Source organism: Perca flavescens, chromosome 11, assembly GCF_004354835.1.
Source record: "Perca flavescens isolate YP-PL-M2 chromosome 11, PFLA_1.0, whole genome shotgun sequence".
Lineage (NCBI taxonomy): Eukaryota > Metazoa > Chordata > Actinopteri > Perciformes > Percidae > Perca > Perca flavescens.
This window is the reverse complement of record NC_041341.1, coordinates 33,176,999-33,192,118: the sequence shown is the minus strand read 5'-3', so window position 1 is coordinate 33,192,118 and position 15,120 is coordinate 33,176,999. Positions and strand designations below refer to the sequence as shown.

At 40.5% G+C, this 15,120-nt stretch overlaps 1 protein-coding gene across 1 annotated transcript in view; it reads left to right on the top strand.

Annotated features, from left to right (window-relative positions):
- The window catches only part of LOC114563689 (nck-associated protein 5), a 46,016-nt gene that overhangs the window by 786 nt on the left and 30,110 nt on the right, over positions 1 to 15,120 (top strand). The window contains exons 2-6 of the mRNA XM_028590483.1: positions 2,216 to 2,351; positions 3,470 to 3,612; positions 9,161 to 9,229; positions 11,802 to 11,840; positions 12,410 to 12,529. Of these exons, the coding sequence (XP_028446284.1) occupies positions 2,216 to 2,351; positions 3,470 to 3,612; positions 9,161 to 9,229; positions 11,802 to 11,840; positions 12,410 to 12,529 (507 nt within the window). The remainder of the gene's footprint in view (positions 1 to 2,215; positions 2,352 to 3,469; positions 3,613 to 9,160; positions 9,230 to 11,801; positions 11,841 to 12,409; positions 12,530 to 15,120) is intronic.

Sequence of the window (15,120 nt, the reverse complement as noted above, 5' to 3'; positions counted from 1 at the left end):
GCTCTGCCTGGTTCGTTCCGTACAGACGCTAAACGGTGATTTTTTTTGCGTCAGTATTCTGTCAGTATTTGATGCGTTCAAAGGTGTCAAAAGTATTCACATTCATTACTCAAGTAGAAGTACAGATACTAGGGTTTGAAAAGACTTCTGTAGAAGTTGAAATATCAACTCAAGTTTTTTACTCAAGTAAAAGTGTAAAAGTACTGGTTTCAAAACTACTTAAAGTATAAAAGTAAAAGTAATGTAAGGGGGAAAAAATGCTATTAAGGACAAAAGCTTAGCCCCCACAGGGGCCTATAGTGCACTACCCTACCTCCACAAAAAAGGAGCACCTTGTTCAATTGTATTTGTCTGTTCTGTATGTTCAAAAATATATAAGCTATGTGTATTGCTAAGGCCACAGGGTCAAATTTAAATGATTTATTAAAAATGTAATAACAATAACTTATAACAATAACTTATTTCAGGCTGTGTCTGTGTTTTTTAGACAACGGCAGCTACAGTCTGGTGTTAGAATCCTCTCCAGTGAAATACAGACACACTTTTACACCGTTTAGCTGTCAGCATTTTAACCGTGTTTACTCCAGCTGCTAGCTAACGGTAGGCTAACGTTACCTGCTGCCAAGTGTAGTGTTAACTAGCTAACGGTAGGCTAACGTTACCTGCTGTCGAGTGTAGTGTTAACTAGCTAACAGTAGGCTAACGTTACCTGCTGTCGAGTGTAGTGTTAACTAGCTAACAGTAGGCTAACGTTACCTGCTGTCGAGTGTAGTGTTAACTAGCGTCCCGTGCGGCGATGTTTCAGTTCCCTCTAACGTCCGTTTTCGGAGCATCAGAGAGAAGCGCAGGCTTCTAAGCGGCACCTAAATAAGGCACCGAAATCCGCGTTGCTATTCGGTCCGGTAGATAACGGTCGTTAAGGCACCGGTGGCGTATTAGTACTGGGTCTGTGCAGGTGCACAAACCAATAGGGTGTCAGAATGGTATATGTTTATACTTCTCATCCAACCACAATCAAATTCACTCTCTCCGGATGGCGCAATTTATCTGGATAGGTTTTTTTTTGTGTGTTTTTTTTAAAGATGACCAGCTGGAATGAAAACAAGCCAAACTGAAATAGGAGTAACGAGGCTATTTTTAAAATGTAAGGAGTAGAAAGTACAGATAATTGCGTGAAAATGTAAGGAGGAGAAGTAAAAAGTCTGCTGTAAAATAATTACTCCAGTAAAGTATAGATTACCAAAATTTCTACTTAAGTAAGGTAACAAAGTATTTGTACTTCGTTACTTGACACCTCTGGACGCGTTGGGAGTGAGAACGGGTTGGTTTGAATTCATTGATATCGGTTTGGTTTATTCAACATTGGTGTGACGTTTACGTTATGTTATTCTTGCTCTCACCATTTTGATTTAAATCAAATTAAATATTGTCTGGAAACTGAAGTACTTGTTCTGAATTGGCAAAAAGGGTATATGACCAAGTGTTTTTTTGCACTACAGAAGAATTACAGAACTGTAAAATATGTGAACAACTGATTTGTCCACATTTCATCATTTAAATTGCTAATATAACACTTTAGAAAACCATAGAGTTGTTTGACCATTAGATATACTAGTGGTCTTACCTTCCCCAGTCTTCTTCAGATGATGGCTTCATGTTTCAAGCCACGTTTATAATAAGCTCTGTCAAGATTGTAATGTAAGTGGCAGGATTACGTTTTTTTCATGTACAGGTTGTAATGTGTCTAAGAAATCTAAGAAAATATGAAAGAGGGATTGTCTAGAGACTTCAAAAACGGACTTGCATGGTTTCAAAAACTGTTCACCATGTCCCACTGAGCTTTATGCATCTAAACAATAAATGCTGGCAATGTTATGTATCTACTGATACAATACAGAGTTCTGTGTCTAGTTGGTATTTCCCCAAATATTTTTGACAGTGTAAGTGAATTGCATGTTGAATTGCATTTGTTTTTGCCAATTTGATACTGATGTCTGGTACATTGGGATGAAACCTGACTTATTTTAAAACCATGTAAATGTCCTGGAGTTAGCTTTAAGCCAGATTCAAAATCGGAAAATCTAAGTAAAATACATATTTAATAAATTACTTTGAGGGACACATGGAGTATTTAGAGAAAAGTCAAGGCTTCAACTGAATCACTTTCTTACAAGTGCATAATCACAAGGACATGTAAAAATCATTTTTGCCCCAGTGCTGCTGCTCTCTGTCCATTAATACATTCCGCTTTAAAAGCCGTTGCAAGAACTCATCTCATCAATCCTTTACAGAGGCTCCTTCTGCCCTTGAAGCCGAAATTATCATGCCCCTGCATCTGGGAGTGCGCAAGAGTCCGCTGGGGTCCGCATGACTAAAATGTCATCATCAGAGAGGGTGTGCGTGTAGGCTCTCTGCAGATGGCCGCACACCTTTACTGTGTTGTGACCTCGTGGGCTGGTCCGAACATTTACAAACAGCCTACCTATGAAGAGACAGCTTCAGGGCCAGCACAACAACCAGCGCAAGCCATGGTTAGACCGTGCTCGTTACTTTCCCTGAGTCGCTTTGCTGCAACTTTTCAACTGGGGCACACTAAATACTGGAAGTAATGTGGGCAGTGTGTGCAGTAACAGAATAATGCTTGAAACGTAATCACTCTCCAACCAGCAGATGCGTTTAAATTGGCATCCGAACGCTGGTAAATCCCTCTGCTTTGATCTCCAGTATAAATGAATATGAGTGATTCTTCCAGTACCTGTCGTCCACAGGTGCTTTATACCGTCTGAATAGCTTCTCCTTCAGTTCATTAAATCGCTTGCAGCTATCTGAAGGCGGCAGGACACGTATGTTGAGAAATCTGAAGCAGAAAAGTGCCATTACACACGGGCGTCCACTGTGTTTACTTTCATCAAATCATGGGCAGATGACACCCGGCTGCTACAGAACAACCACACACATGACGTTGGTTAAACTAGTCTGTTGTTATTGCCGGGGCTTGTGTGTCTACCGGACCTTTTATATATGAACAGTATGGTGATCCAATGGTTAGCACTGTGGCCTCACAGCAAGAAGGTTCTGGGTTTGAATCCAGGTGGTTCCAGGTCTTCTGTGTGGAGTTTGTATGTTCTCCCCATGTTTGCGTGGGTTTCCTCTGGGTGCTCTCGTTTCCCCCCACCATCAAAAAACATGTACTAGGTTCTCCAGTCAGTGCATTTGTCCCCGGGTGCTGTGATTGGCTGCCCGCTGCTCCCTTGAGGGATGGGTTAAATGCAGAGAATGAATTTCGCTACATGTATGTGTATGTGACAATAAAGTACCTTTACCTTATTCAGTGTGTTGTTTATCAAGATGTATTGCTATTAAACCCGGAGCCCACTTTGATGAAGAATTTATTTTTTTTCATTTCTCTGTGACTTTAAGGCATGCATCTTTCTCTGCGCTCTCTGCATTTCAGGATAAACTCCTGGAGGAAATGTGGAAGCAGCAGGGCAGTCTGGAGGGTCCCACAGCCCCAGCAGCAGCAGAGCTGCCTGCCTGGCCCGAGGCCGGCGCAGGCTCGAGGAAAACTCAAAGGACAGCAATCCCTTGCTGGAGCGACTCCGAGCCCTGGAGGTAAAGTGGATTGCATGGTCCAATTCTTTACCCCCCTCCCACACTCCCCAAACTGTTCCCCATTTCCCCACCACTCTTTTTGTTCCACCGCCCTGAAATGTCAGATTGATTAATATATTGAGAGTACCAAATGTTTTACTTAATTAGATGTATTTCATCAGATATCTTTAGAGACTTGGATTAATTGGGTAGCTCCAGGACAGCACACAAGGCTGTTTTTCCAAACACTAAACATTATTGTACTGGTTACTACAAGATTTCTTTTTTGTTTGCTTTATTTCTATTTCTGAAGGATTACAGGGTGGGTAAGGCTGTTAAAATAGTGAGACATGGCGTTAGCCTACCGCTAACACTGTGACTTGGTTGTTGTGCTGATCAATAAACTAATTAGCACTTCTTTTTCACTTTCACTATAGCACAGGTCAGCAAACTGTGGACTGTGGACCAAATCTGGCCCTCTATCAAAATGATTTGGCATGCTCAGTAAAAACCTTTAGGCCAGAGATCTGCAACAGGAGTCCTCAGTTCAGTCCTCAGTTGTTGTTGCTGTTTGATAGTGTGTGTATGTATGTGTGTGTGTCTGAAAACTATTTAACATGAAACCAACATATTTGTAAAGTCTTGTAAAATCTTTTTTTAATTTACACAACATTGTTGATAGGCTTACTGGCCTATAGTTAAAGGTCCAGTGTGTAACGTTTTTAGTTGTTCATTATCAAAATCTGTGTTGCCCGTTCACAAACTAAATATTTACCACCACCATCAATTCCAAGTATTCCTTTTGGATTGAAATTTTACATTTGCGTTCGCATGAACTGGGGTAGACGCTACTTGTTCATGCGCCATCTTGAAATACGTTAGCCGGTAAGGGACATACAGGACATACTGCTCCGCCTTTCGCGCTTTCGCTGTCACATGATAAACTCACAGGGTGCTGCTAATGCTGCTAATGGGTATTGGAGCTTCCCGGCACCGGCAAGTTTGAAGAAGGAAACATGGAGGACCACACGTATTCAAAATCCAAATTTCAGGAACAGGAGTCTTCTTCTTCACCCAGAAAAATAAAAAGGAGATTGAAATGAGCAAGAAAAAAAATTGTGAAGGCTACTGTTAGATAGATGGGAGACATTCCTACACATTGGACCTTTAAGGTAAACATCCACAGATACAGTTCAGCGTCAGGATTCACTGTTCCATATTGTAACATTAAAACATGATGTGTTTATATGAATATGTACAATATGTCAACAATTAGCTTAGTATTGTATGCGCCATAAAAAGGTATATCTAAAGGCTTTAGGCCACCCTACACGTTAGTGTAGGCCCAGTTTAATATGCAACTTAATATTATAAATAATATATAGTAGGGGGTCCCTGCTCTGTCTCTTTTTCAGCTGAGGGGTCCTTAGCCCAAAACTATTGAAGACCCCTGATTTAGGCATCCTGCAGAAATCTGCTGCAAAGCCCTGTGCTACAGCTTTGAATTGCTATTTTTGTCGTGTCAGACTGTTTGTGAAAACCTTGCTAGCTGAGGGCTAGGCCACATTTAAATCATTAATGAAATCAAATATGCATAAAAAATAATTCAACAGCTGCCTAAGGTAAATTCATAATGAACTCCTCAAGAACACTGGAACATGGATCCTGTCAGTTGTGAATTTAAAAGCATTAACTTTGAATGGAATGATCCTTAACCACCGTCAAGGGTGTCATTCATGGAGTCTGCGTAGCTTGATTTGAAAATACCAGTGAGCCACGTAGAGGAGAAACAAGCACAATCATTGTGTCATCATGCCTTTATCCATCTTTGAAAATGAGACCCCATTAAGTTGGAGAGCAGTCCCAAGGGCACGGCAGAAACAGCAGGATACAAAGGAGTTATTCATATCCAGGAGGTGATAATTAAAATGCTGACAGGGTAGTTAACATTAGCTGCCAGTGTTCCAGTGAGTGTACAGTGTGCGTCTCTGTCACACCTTCCCTGCTAAAGGTAATAGGACTCACCATCTGTTGAGAGCTCTCCCAGCCATTATTAGTCATACTTTTTTTTATCTACTGCAAAGCATAGCCTAAAGTTAAAATCCACCTAAAACTGAATTTTTTAACTTTGCTAATTGTACTTTGCAGAACTTAAAGCTTTGTTTAGTTTCATGTGATTTTGTGGTCAAATTTGTTGTTTTTAAAAATGTAATCATGAATGACAATTGTTCTTTACCTTAAGGCCGGGGAACATACATGTTGACCTGTAGAATTTCATAATTAATCTTTTTACCACATACCTAGAGTAGAGCCTTGCTGTAACCACGACGCTCCTTTACAATATATATATATATATATATATATATATATATATATATATGAAAAAAGTAATTCATGGCTGATTAGGAGTGAACTTGTTAAACCCAGAAAAAGTTTTAAAGTAAACTATTGTTGGTATTGGTGTTGCTGTAGGTGGTGTTAGTTGAGTGGAATGGTTTTTGGATGTCATACCTCACTGCTGATCTCTGGATATATTTAACTTAAAGCTGCAATAGCTAAAACATGAGGTGTCTGCATGAATCACTGAGATAAATACTGAACTCCTGCAAGGACTTTGATGACATTGTTGTGTATTATTCAACTCTGAATGTCCTGGACTAATGTAAGGGATAATGCCCGACGTGTCCATTAGCATCAATTAATGGATGACGGGGAGGCCATAACCTTCTGACGCGCAGCGGAGTCCATTAATACCTGACAATAGACACCTCGAAGGGTATTATCTCCCCTATACCATGCTCACTTGCAACAATATCTCTTTTTCCCTGCTAAAACCTGAGGACTTGACTAATACCTGGAACGATCATCACAAGCCATCCACTCAAAACGTAACATTAGCCTACTACTCTTTGGCCGGCTCGCAAGCCCAAACAAGTTGTTTTGTTTCCGGTCTAGCTAGATCCGGTGTGGTGTTGTAGTTTTTTGAACGTTACTGGTTGTTACAACAACATGTGAAAAAAGTTTGCTAGGCCAAAAAGAACGTTAATCTTGCAATAAAAAAATGTACGCCGTTAGAATGGGTTTGCATTAACGCCGTTAATAACGCATTTAACTGACAGCACTCATTTAAATCAAACTGACCAAACAGCAAATACATTGGCAGATTTTCATTATTTTAGTAAATGATTGATTGCAAACTACACCGTATGTGCATCAACTGCAAAGGCTTTGATGTTGCATCCTGCATAACGTCACAATAATTGTGTACAAGTTCAAGTAATTACCAGCATGGATGCCTGCCGAATTTTTAACATCCACCACATCACCATTTAAGAGATATTTAATTTCCTTACTTAGTACGGTTGTCCAATACTTAAGAAAGCCTGCATAACCACTCTGTCATTAATAATGATCTTTTAGAATAAAGTGCCGCCTTAAATTACATCAGTTTTCTTGTCTACTTGGTTGACCCTAATGGATCATACGGAGTGTATTTTGTGGTTTTTATGCCGTTGCCTCTTCATGGTGGATGCCTTTATTTCATCCACATTTGTAATTAAACTTTAACGCTGAACTGGAGAAATGTTACGAGGTTTTCCATTTAGATGGAAAATACTTTCCAGTCATTATGGCACAGTTGGGTACCTTCCATATAATCTACCACGAAAAAGGCAAACAACATGCTCCAAGAACCACAATTAAGACTGAAAAGATGAATAATAAAAACAAACTGTCATTGGTGTGCTTTTTGACTGAGGAGAAGTCGCTGACTCCTCTCAGCACCTCAACCAAAAACGAATATTCAGTGGAATGTGACATTTAAGCCTAAAACACTGATTGATGTGATGCTCGCTGCAGATCAACAATGTTAACAAGGATGAGGGAGCGGTAAGCACACTGCCAAACATTTACATCTTTGCAAGTGATTTATTTTTGACATTCTGGATAATTTTTGCAGAAGTAATACATTATGCAGAGGCTAGTCTCGCATTGCCAGATCTATCTCCACAGTGCTGCAGAGGAGGGTCTGGCTAGTCCACACAGCATTCTGGGATGCGAGAAAAACGAGCTCTGGTTTATTGGCAAGTAAAAGACAATACATGCCCAAGACAATAGTCTTGGGCGGCACTAAGTGCCGGATGGAGCAACGGTGCCTCTGCAAATTACCCTCAAGAAGGAACTTGTTTTGGTGGAACATGTGTACGTTCAAAAGTAGTTCTAGTCGTGCAACAGAAAACTCAGATTGAACAGATAGTCTAGCTAGCTGTCTGGATTTACCCTGCAGAGAGGAGCAGTTAACCATAGTCCTCAGAAATCCAGATTTAAATTTAAATCTAGAGTCTAGAATGAGAACACAAAGAAAGAGGAAGGTGACGGACATCCGGCCAAAATGAGGGACATCCGGCGGAACATCCGGCGGAACATCCGGCGGAACATCCGGCAGAACCTCTGGCGACACCGGAACAATCCTGTAAATGAAACGTCGTCGATATAGACTACGCAGACCCAAAAACAGTTCTTTTAACAGATTTTAAGCCTAAATACAATGTTTTTGGACAAATGAAAAACAAGATTTAACCTTGCAATCTACTGTATAACATGTTAATCACTCAAATGTGATCTACTGACATATAAATAGCAAGTGTGAGTGAGCTCACACAAAACATAGACTACTATATAAGGCTCAAACGCTTAAAGTTCAAACTCATAACTTGGACTTCCATGACCTTTACACACCGGCTGCAAGCCTTCAGGCTGATCAATGGCCTTTTAAAAACTCTTAAGATTCCATCCAAAGAAAAGACTGCTCAGTCAGAAGAATCCATACGCTATTGTGTGGTTCACTGTGATCAGTCTCAGGACATTAATCATTTCAGCAGCCGGTCATTGAGCCAGCTTAAAATACTGTGTTGATTATCTTTGGCTATCACCTTGGGTTAGTTTGAAGCTGACGTTGAGCTGCGTGAGGTGAACCCTGCTCACTGCTGTCATTATCTGTGAACAATGTTGTTCAGAGGAGTAGCCTTCAGCACTTAAGTGAAAACAAGCCATCTCAGGTAACCGAGACTTTAAGATTTACTGGATTAATCATGTCAGTGGAAAGTCACCTCCTGAGTTCCCGGAATGGTTTCTCTTCCCTGTTGTGCAAAACCTCTGTCAGTAATTGAATTATACCTGGGGTAGCAGGCACAGTCGAAGGTCTTCAGGATGGAGTTTGAATGCCTGCAATTTAAAGCATCATTCATTTAAAACCATCTTTCTCCGGCGAACCTGTAAATCCTACTGTGCTGCAGGGAGGGAGCCTCTTGATCTATCTATCTGCCTGCTCCTCTGTCTGTCTGTCTGAGAGAGAAGAAATATCAAAAGCTCACAGTTATCATATAAAACTTGTTTTGTTTCGCAGCAATGACCCTAATGTTTAACAAGTGTACTTGACTTTCAGCTGATATGTGAAACCGTACCTTTACAACTTTTTCTGAATTCTATTTGGTTATTGACAACTGGCAAAACCTTCAAAAGTAATTACTGTAAATCATGCAGTTTACCTGTTTGTGTTTTGTCTGTACAGGCGGAGAACTCTGCTCTGTCCATGGAAAACGACAATCAGAGGAAGCAGTATGAACGCTGTCTGGATGAAGTGAGTGTTGCTGTTCTTCACAGCACAGACATGTCCTGTGTAAAGTGACTGCTTTTACTTTTACTCTCCACAGTGTCCCACAGTACATTTTTATACAGAAATAAAATGTTTTATCTTGTATTGAAAATGACCCATATCCATACTGGTTGTATCTCAGCACTGATTTGCACTGGCAAACACTGTCACCGTGCAAAATATCACTGCTCTCGTATTTCCAACATACTGCTTTCAGCATACGGTACTGTGTAGGCCTACATCAGTTCTAGAAAGCAGCCTTGCGTTATATTTGCTGTAAGGCAAAATAAGGGTTGAGAGAAACCACAAAAGTATTCAACAGGTGTGAAAATAAGAAAATCGTCAAAACGACAGTTCAGCTTTATGCTGCAGTCTTATCGATATCTGATTCTAAAGAATTAAGAAAATAACGTATTTCCTACCTTATCTGTAGGGTTAATATGAAGCTGGTTAGCTTAGAGGGAACAGCTAGCCTGGCTTTGTCCAAAGGTAGCAACATCCGCCTGCCAGAACCTCTAAAGCTTATTAGTTAAGAGAGTATTCAACTGCTCCGTCATTGCACTCCTATAGCATGGATGGTTTCTAAACTGATGCAGCAGAACCAGAGCTACCGTCTTTTTTTATTTCATGCTATATTCTTCCTTGTCAAAACCTGGCTGCGTTACCCACAATGCCAGCTCTGGGGTTTGTTATGCTACTAGCGGTTAATGTAGCCTCTAGTTGCTAGCCTCAAGCAGAGACGAGTAGCTACAGAGGTCTGGTAAGCTTACTTCTCCAACTCCACAACCCCTGATTCTTTTCACTGTCAAAGTTGTAGTCTTCAGACCCAACCAACGCTGACTCATGCTACGTTTGCACAGTTTGCGTGTAAACGAACGGCACACACAAAGGGAAATGTCTCAATTTTTCGAAATAACCATGTGCGTGTAAACTTCAGACTTCACACAGCTCCCTCAGGTACCACAATAGGCTTTACACAACTTTCACATATGCAGTAACGTTAGTGCTCCCCAAACGGAGTCTGATGTGTAAAATCAGTGGAGTTCCCATTAGACATGTTGTCTTGTTGTATAGATTGGTTTTCTGTACAAAAACCAAAGCGTTCTTCATTTGGATCTCCAACAAGATGAAATGTGTGAATTAATTAGCTTTAGACTTCTGAAGCTCATAAACATGTTTTAGCTTGTTTGTTTTTGGTAGTTTTAGTCAAATTTAGAGTTTTGAAAGTGCTGCTTGGTGGATTTTTTCACTTTAGACCGAGCCAGACTAGCAGTTCCCCCTTCCTCCAGTTGTATGCTAAGCTATGCTAATCTGACTGCAGCTCCTGACTCGAAGCACACAGTAGTGGTATACATTTTCTCCCCTCACTCTTGAACGGAAAGTGAATAAGCAATTTCCACAAAATTTTGAACGGTATTTCTTTAACTTTTAGCGAGGTTAAAGAGGTTTAAAAAACAAACGTATCTGTTGGTCAGGACTCGGACAATCAGAGATGACTGTCAGCTTCCAGCTAGTAAGAGACACACATCCACACTCCGACTATTATCTGGAGTGTTAGAGGACAGCCAAGAGAAAGGAGCATCTCTAATTGAAGTGGACAGACAACAGAAGCCTGGAGAGCTGGAAGAGCAAGCCTCACCGCTCAGGAGGACCGACTCCCAGCATGCATCTGGGTTCTCTGCCTGCACTCCTTTCTTCTGGTTTTCTCCATGACAACACTTTGATTGTCTCTCCATCTCTTCCCCTCATCTCTCTCCAGCCAGCCACTTTATTTTTTTTTTAGCAGGCCTCACTAATGGGCTTGTTACCATCGAGATTGCTGCCCATGAGATTTTACCGTATTCTGGTTGAGGACTGAAATTTCAGAGTTTTTGCTGTGGGATGAATTTCTCTTCTCTTGCTCTTTCAGTCTTATAATGCCCATTAATCGTTTTTTGGGCAAAGCCTTCAGAAGGCTTCCTGTCATGGTCTGAATGAGCTGAGGCAATTCGTTTTGATGGATAGATGAAAGAGGCGGAGGGAAATCATTTTTCAGCACACAAAAGTGAAAAGATAGTTATTATTCCAGTGTCAAGGTATAATGTATGCGTCTGCGTCAGAAATCAAAATAAAGCAATAAGCAAGAAAGAAGAAAACATTTCAGAGTATGCTGTTTTTAACTCCCAATACAAACTAAACTACAAAATGTCTTCTTTCTGTAAAAAAGAATATAAAAGTTTGGTCGGTCTAAATCCAGTTACATCAAGGCAAGCAAATTAATTGTGTAGGGATTGTTCAGCTTTTTATGACTATATTTTGGTTTATTTATGTGCTGAGAATAAAGTTAGAAATACTAACTGCAGGCAGCTTCATGAGTGATTTCACTAAATCGGACTTTATGATGCAACACGCTGTCAATTTGTTCTCACAGCATCTTCCATGCCGCTATGGAGTTTGTTCTGGGTCATTTTCATTTACAGTCTCTCTGCGTCTCAAAGCTCCACAGAAAGTTTGGATATCCACTCTACAATAATGACCGTTTTTACATTTTCACATTCTTTTTTCATGTCTGTTCTAGGTGGCTAACCAGGTGGTCCAGGCCCTCCTCACACAGAAGGTTGGTCTTTGTCTCCGTAGCAATGTTGCATCGTTAATCCAATCAGCCATTAGAAACCGTCACAGAAATGAGGATCACTACAGTATGATGAGTAACTGCATGTCACTAACAGGAAGAAAGATTAGCAGCACAAATCTAATTCCTTTGAGGTTCCTTTTGTTTAAATATTTCAAAGTAAGTGTTGCTGCTGTGAAAAGTGCAACTTTAAGTATTTTATCATCCATAAAGCATTACCAAATCAATTCCTTTGATACAAGGTATGGTCCACCAGACATGGACTTGAGTCAGACTTTAGACTTGACCAAATAAAATCTTATCTTAAAAATGATCTTCAATATCAATGATTTGGGATTTGACTTCTAATGTGAGGATTCACCAGTGATCTGTGTTTATAGTAGATAGTAGACATAGTAGCCCAGGTTTTAGAGCACTGTCATGCACATCTTGCATGAATACAACATTGTGTCCTTTTCCTGTTAAATTAGCATCTGGTACAGGTGTAGTTCTCTGAAATATCCCTCCCAGTTGCAGTGATCTGTCCGTTTTTCTCCTCTTTGCGGGGTTTCTAGGACTTGAAAGAGGAGTGTGTGAAGCTGCGGACCCGCGTGTTTGACCTGGAGCAGCAAAACCGCATCCTGAGTGTGCTGTTTCAACAACGTGTCAAAATGTCCACGATTCCTGTCTCCCAGGTAGGAACACATGGCACGATGGATACAAACGGGCACTGACAGACCCACCCGGCTCAAGGCTGTTTGAATTTTACATGACAAGTGTTCTACTTCAAAAGGTTACTAACATTAAAAAGGACTGCAAAGAGAGAGAAATCTACCCAGGGTGCAATTCAATTTAAATGGTTGGGCCTTCTATTTTTCTATTCTTAAATAGTGTGGTTATTTTCAAAGTGGCATGCTTCAGTGCGCTGGCGGTCATCAAACAAGCATAACCGTCCCTACCACTCTTCTTTTATACCAATCATGTCAGAATTTAACCAAATAATGAGCCTCTCATCCAGCTGTGCTGCTGGCCTGCACATCTCTTATTGGAATGCTGTCAACCAGAGAGTGCCAGGGATAATTGGTTCAAACCTATTGTTAGCCTACATGTTCAGTTGTTGAGCTTCACCACTAACTGTACTGTAGAGTTTTAAAGCTGCACTTAGCAGAAATTTGTTTTTAAATAAGGTGTCGGTAGTGGTGACAAATCCACAGAAAAATTCTGCAGTTCCTCTCAGCACTCCGTAGCATTTTAGCATCTTTTTGCTCATTGTTTTGGTTTCTTGGCTTGCAGACTTAGCTCATATTATGTATCACAAAAAGTATCTATTTGCAACTAATTATTCTATAAAAACCCACTGTACACTACATGCTCATCACCAAAGGGCAGACAAACAAAGTTAGCGACTAGCTGGTGAACATAGCATTTAGCAGCTAAAGAGACTAATATTTTGGTCATGCGTTGGTGGAGACCAAAACAGAGCTATAAGGAGAGTGAATATTTGGACTTCCACTCATCAAGTAGCCAGAAACACAATTCCAAAATGAATGCTATTGTTGCTCTGCTGGATGTGTAAATATTAGCAATGAAACGGTTACTAATTAGGGTTACCATGGTTTTCAGTTCAGTTTGGTACATTTTTGGCAAAATGTTAACTGTTAGCCTTAACACAATTCTGGAACAAGAACATAAACACTTCTTTATTGACGAAACTTTATTAAAAGAATAGACATGAAGCTTTGTTGAAGCATAAGCTCAACCAGCGCTAGACTTTTTCTTTTAATGTAAAAACATTATAATTCCTAATGCAATATTAGATGTTCCACTTGAAATTAAAGTGCAGTTTTTTTTTTGAAAATACAATGAAAGGAATATGGCTCCTTATCAAAAAGGAAGGTGTCAGTGTTTTAGAGGCTAAGGGCATCAACATAAAGTGCAACATAACACAAACACACTGTTTTCAAAAACAACACTGCTCTGTTCATTCTATTTTCATGTTCCTCTGCAAGAAAAATACAGTTAGGGATTCACTGTGTTGCTGAAATATTGGCTGTTTAAATGCTGCAGGAAGAAGGAGTTGCCCTTTCTACCTGACTCTCTCCTCCATGTGCTGTCAACAGACACACTGATGTGGTGTCTCTGTAAATGCGCCCTCAGAAACTCTATAGCTAACAAACAGCCTTGTTCTGCACATCCCTACAGCAGAGATGTGTTGCAATGGAGAGAAACGTGTCCTGAACTTACTGCATGTATCTGAAGTCAACTAGCCAGCTCTACCATGAATATTGATGATGGACAATGCTTTTGATGGAAAGGTGATTTTTCTTGCATTCTGAGCTGGGTTGGTCGAGCCCAGCTGGTTAGCCCTTCAGTTTTAAAGAAGTCTAAGCTGTAATTGACTGACAATGACTGCAATGATGATCTCTCACTGTCATTCTACCAGCCAATTACAAACCCAAGACACACTGTGCTGTTGAATAGCTACAGCTCTGCATTACTGGTGCATGCCTTCATTATTTGTGCTCCAGTCTCAAAATCGTTCCTTGTTTTGTTGAGTAGGCTGTACTTAGACAGGACACAAGTAGCAACAGAGACAGATTAGCCCAGGGCGGGATGGCACATCAAAGGTAAATCCACACTAAAATAGTGTTTTGAATCTGTTAATTTGGTTATTTAATTTTCTTATCCATGCACCCAAACCCCAATAATCCAAAAAAGAAGACCCATACAATATATGAAGAAATCAATGTTGGATTCTCACCGATCCAAACATTGTCAGATACTTGGTGTCGGGTGGCATGCCCGTTCGAAGCGAGAACCAATGGTAAATGGTAAATGTACTGCATTTATATAGTGCCTTTCTACCTTTCCAGACAAAGGGCTTCACAATTAGCCATTCACATGCCATGCAAGGTGCTGCCCTGCTCATCAGGAGCAACTTGGGGGTCACTGGCTTGCTCAACCTGTAGCGCTCTACCTCCTGAGCCCTGGCTGCCGTGACTACTTCACACTGCACTCCCATCGGTCCTCAGCAATACACCTGCCATGTGCCAAGTCGATTGGATGAATGTTTCTTGAATTTTAGACATGCATTTGCTTATATGTATATGCTTAACCAACCAAGCTCAGTCTAAAAAGGTTGTACACAACAGTATAGACAAAAACCTGTTGATTTGAACCCAAACAGCAGAGAAGGCGTTTACATACTGCATGACATAGAATAGCCTACATCAGACCGAAATCGCACAACATATCCTTTGTGCATTCATAACAGCATTGTGCTTCA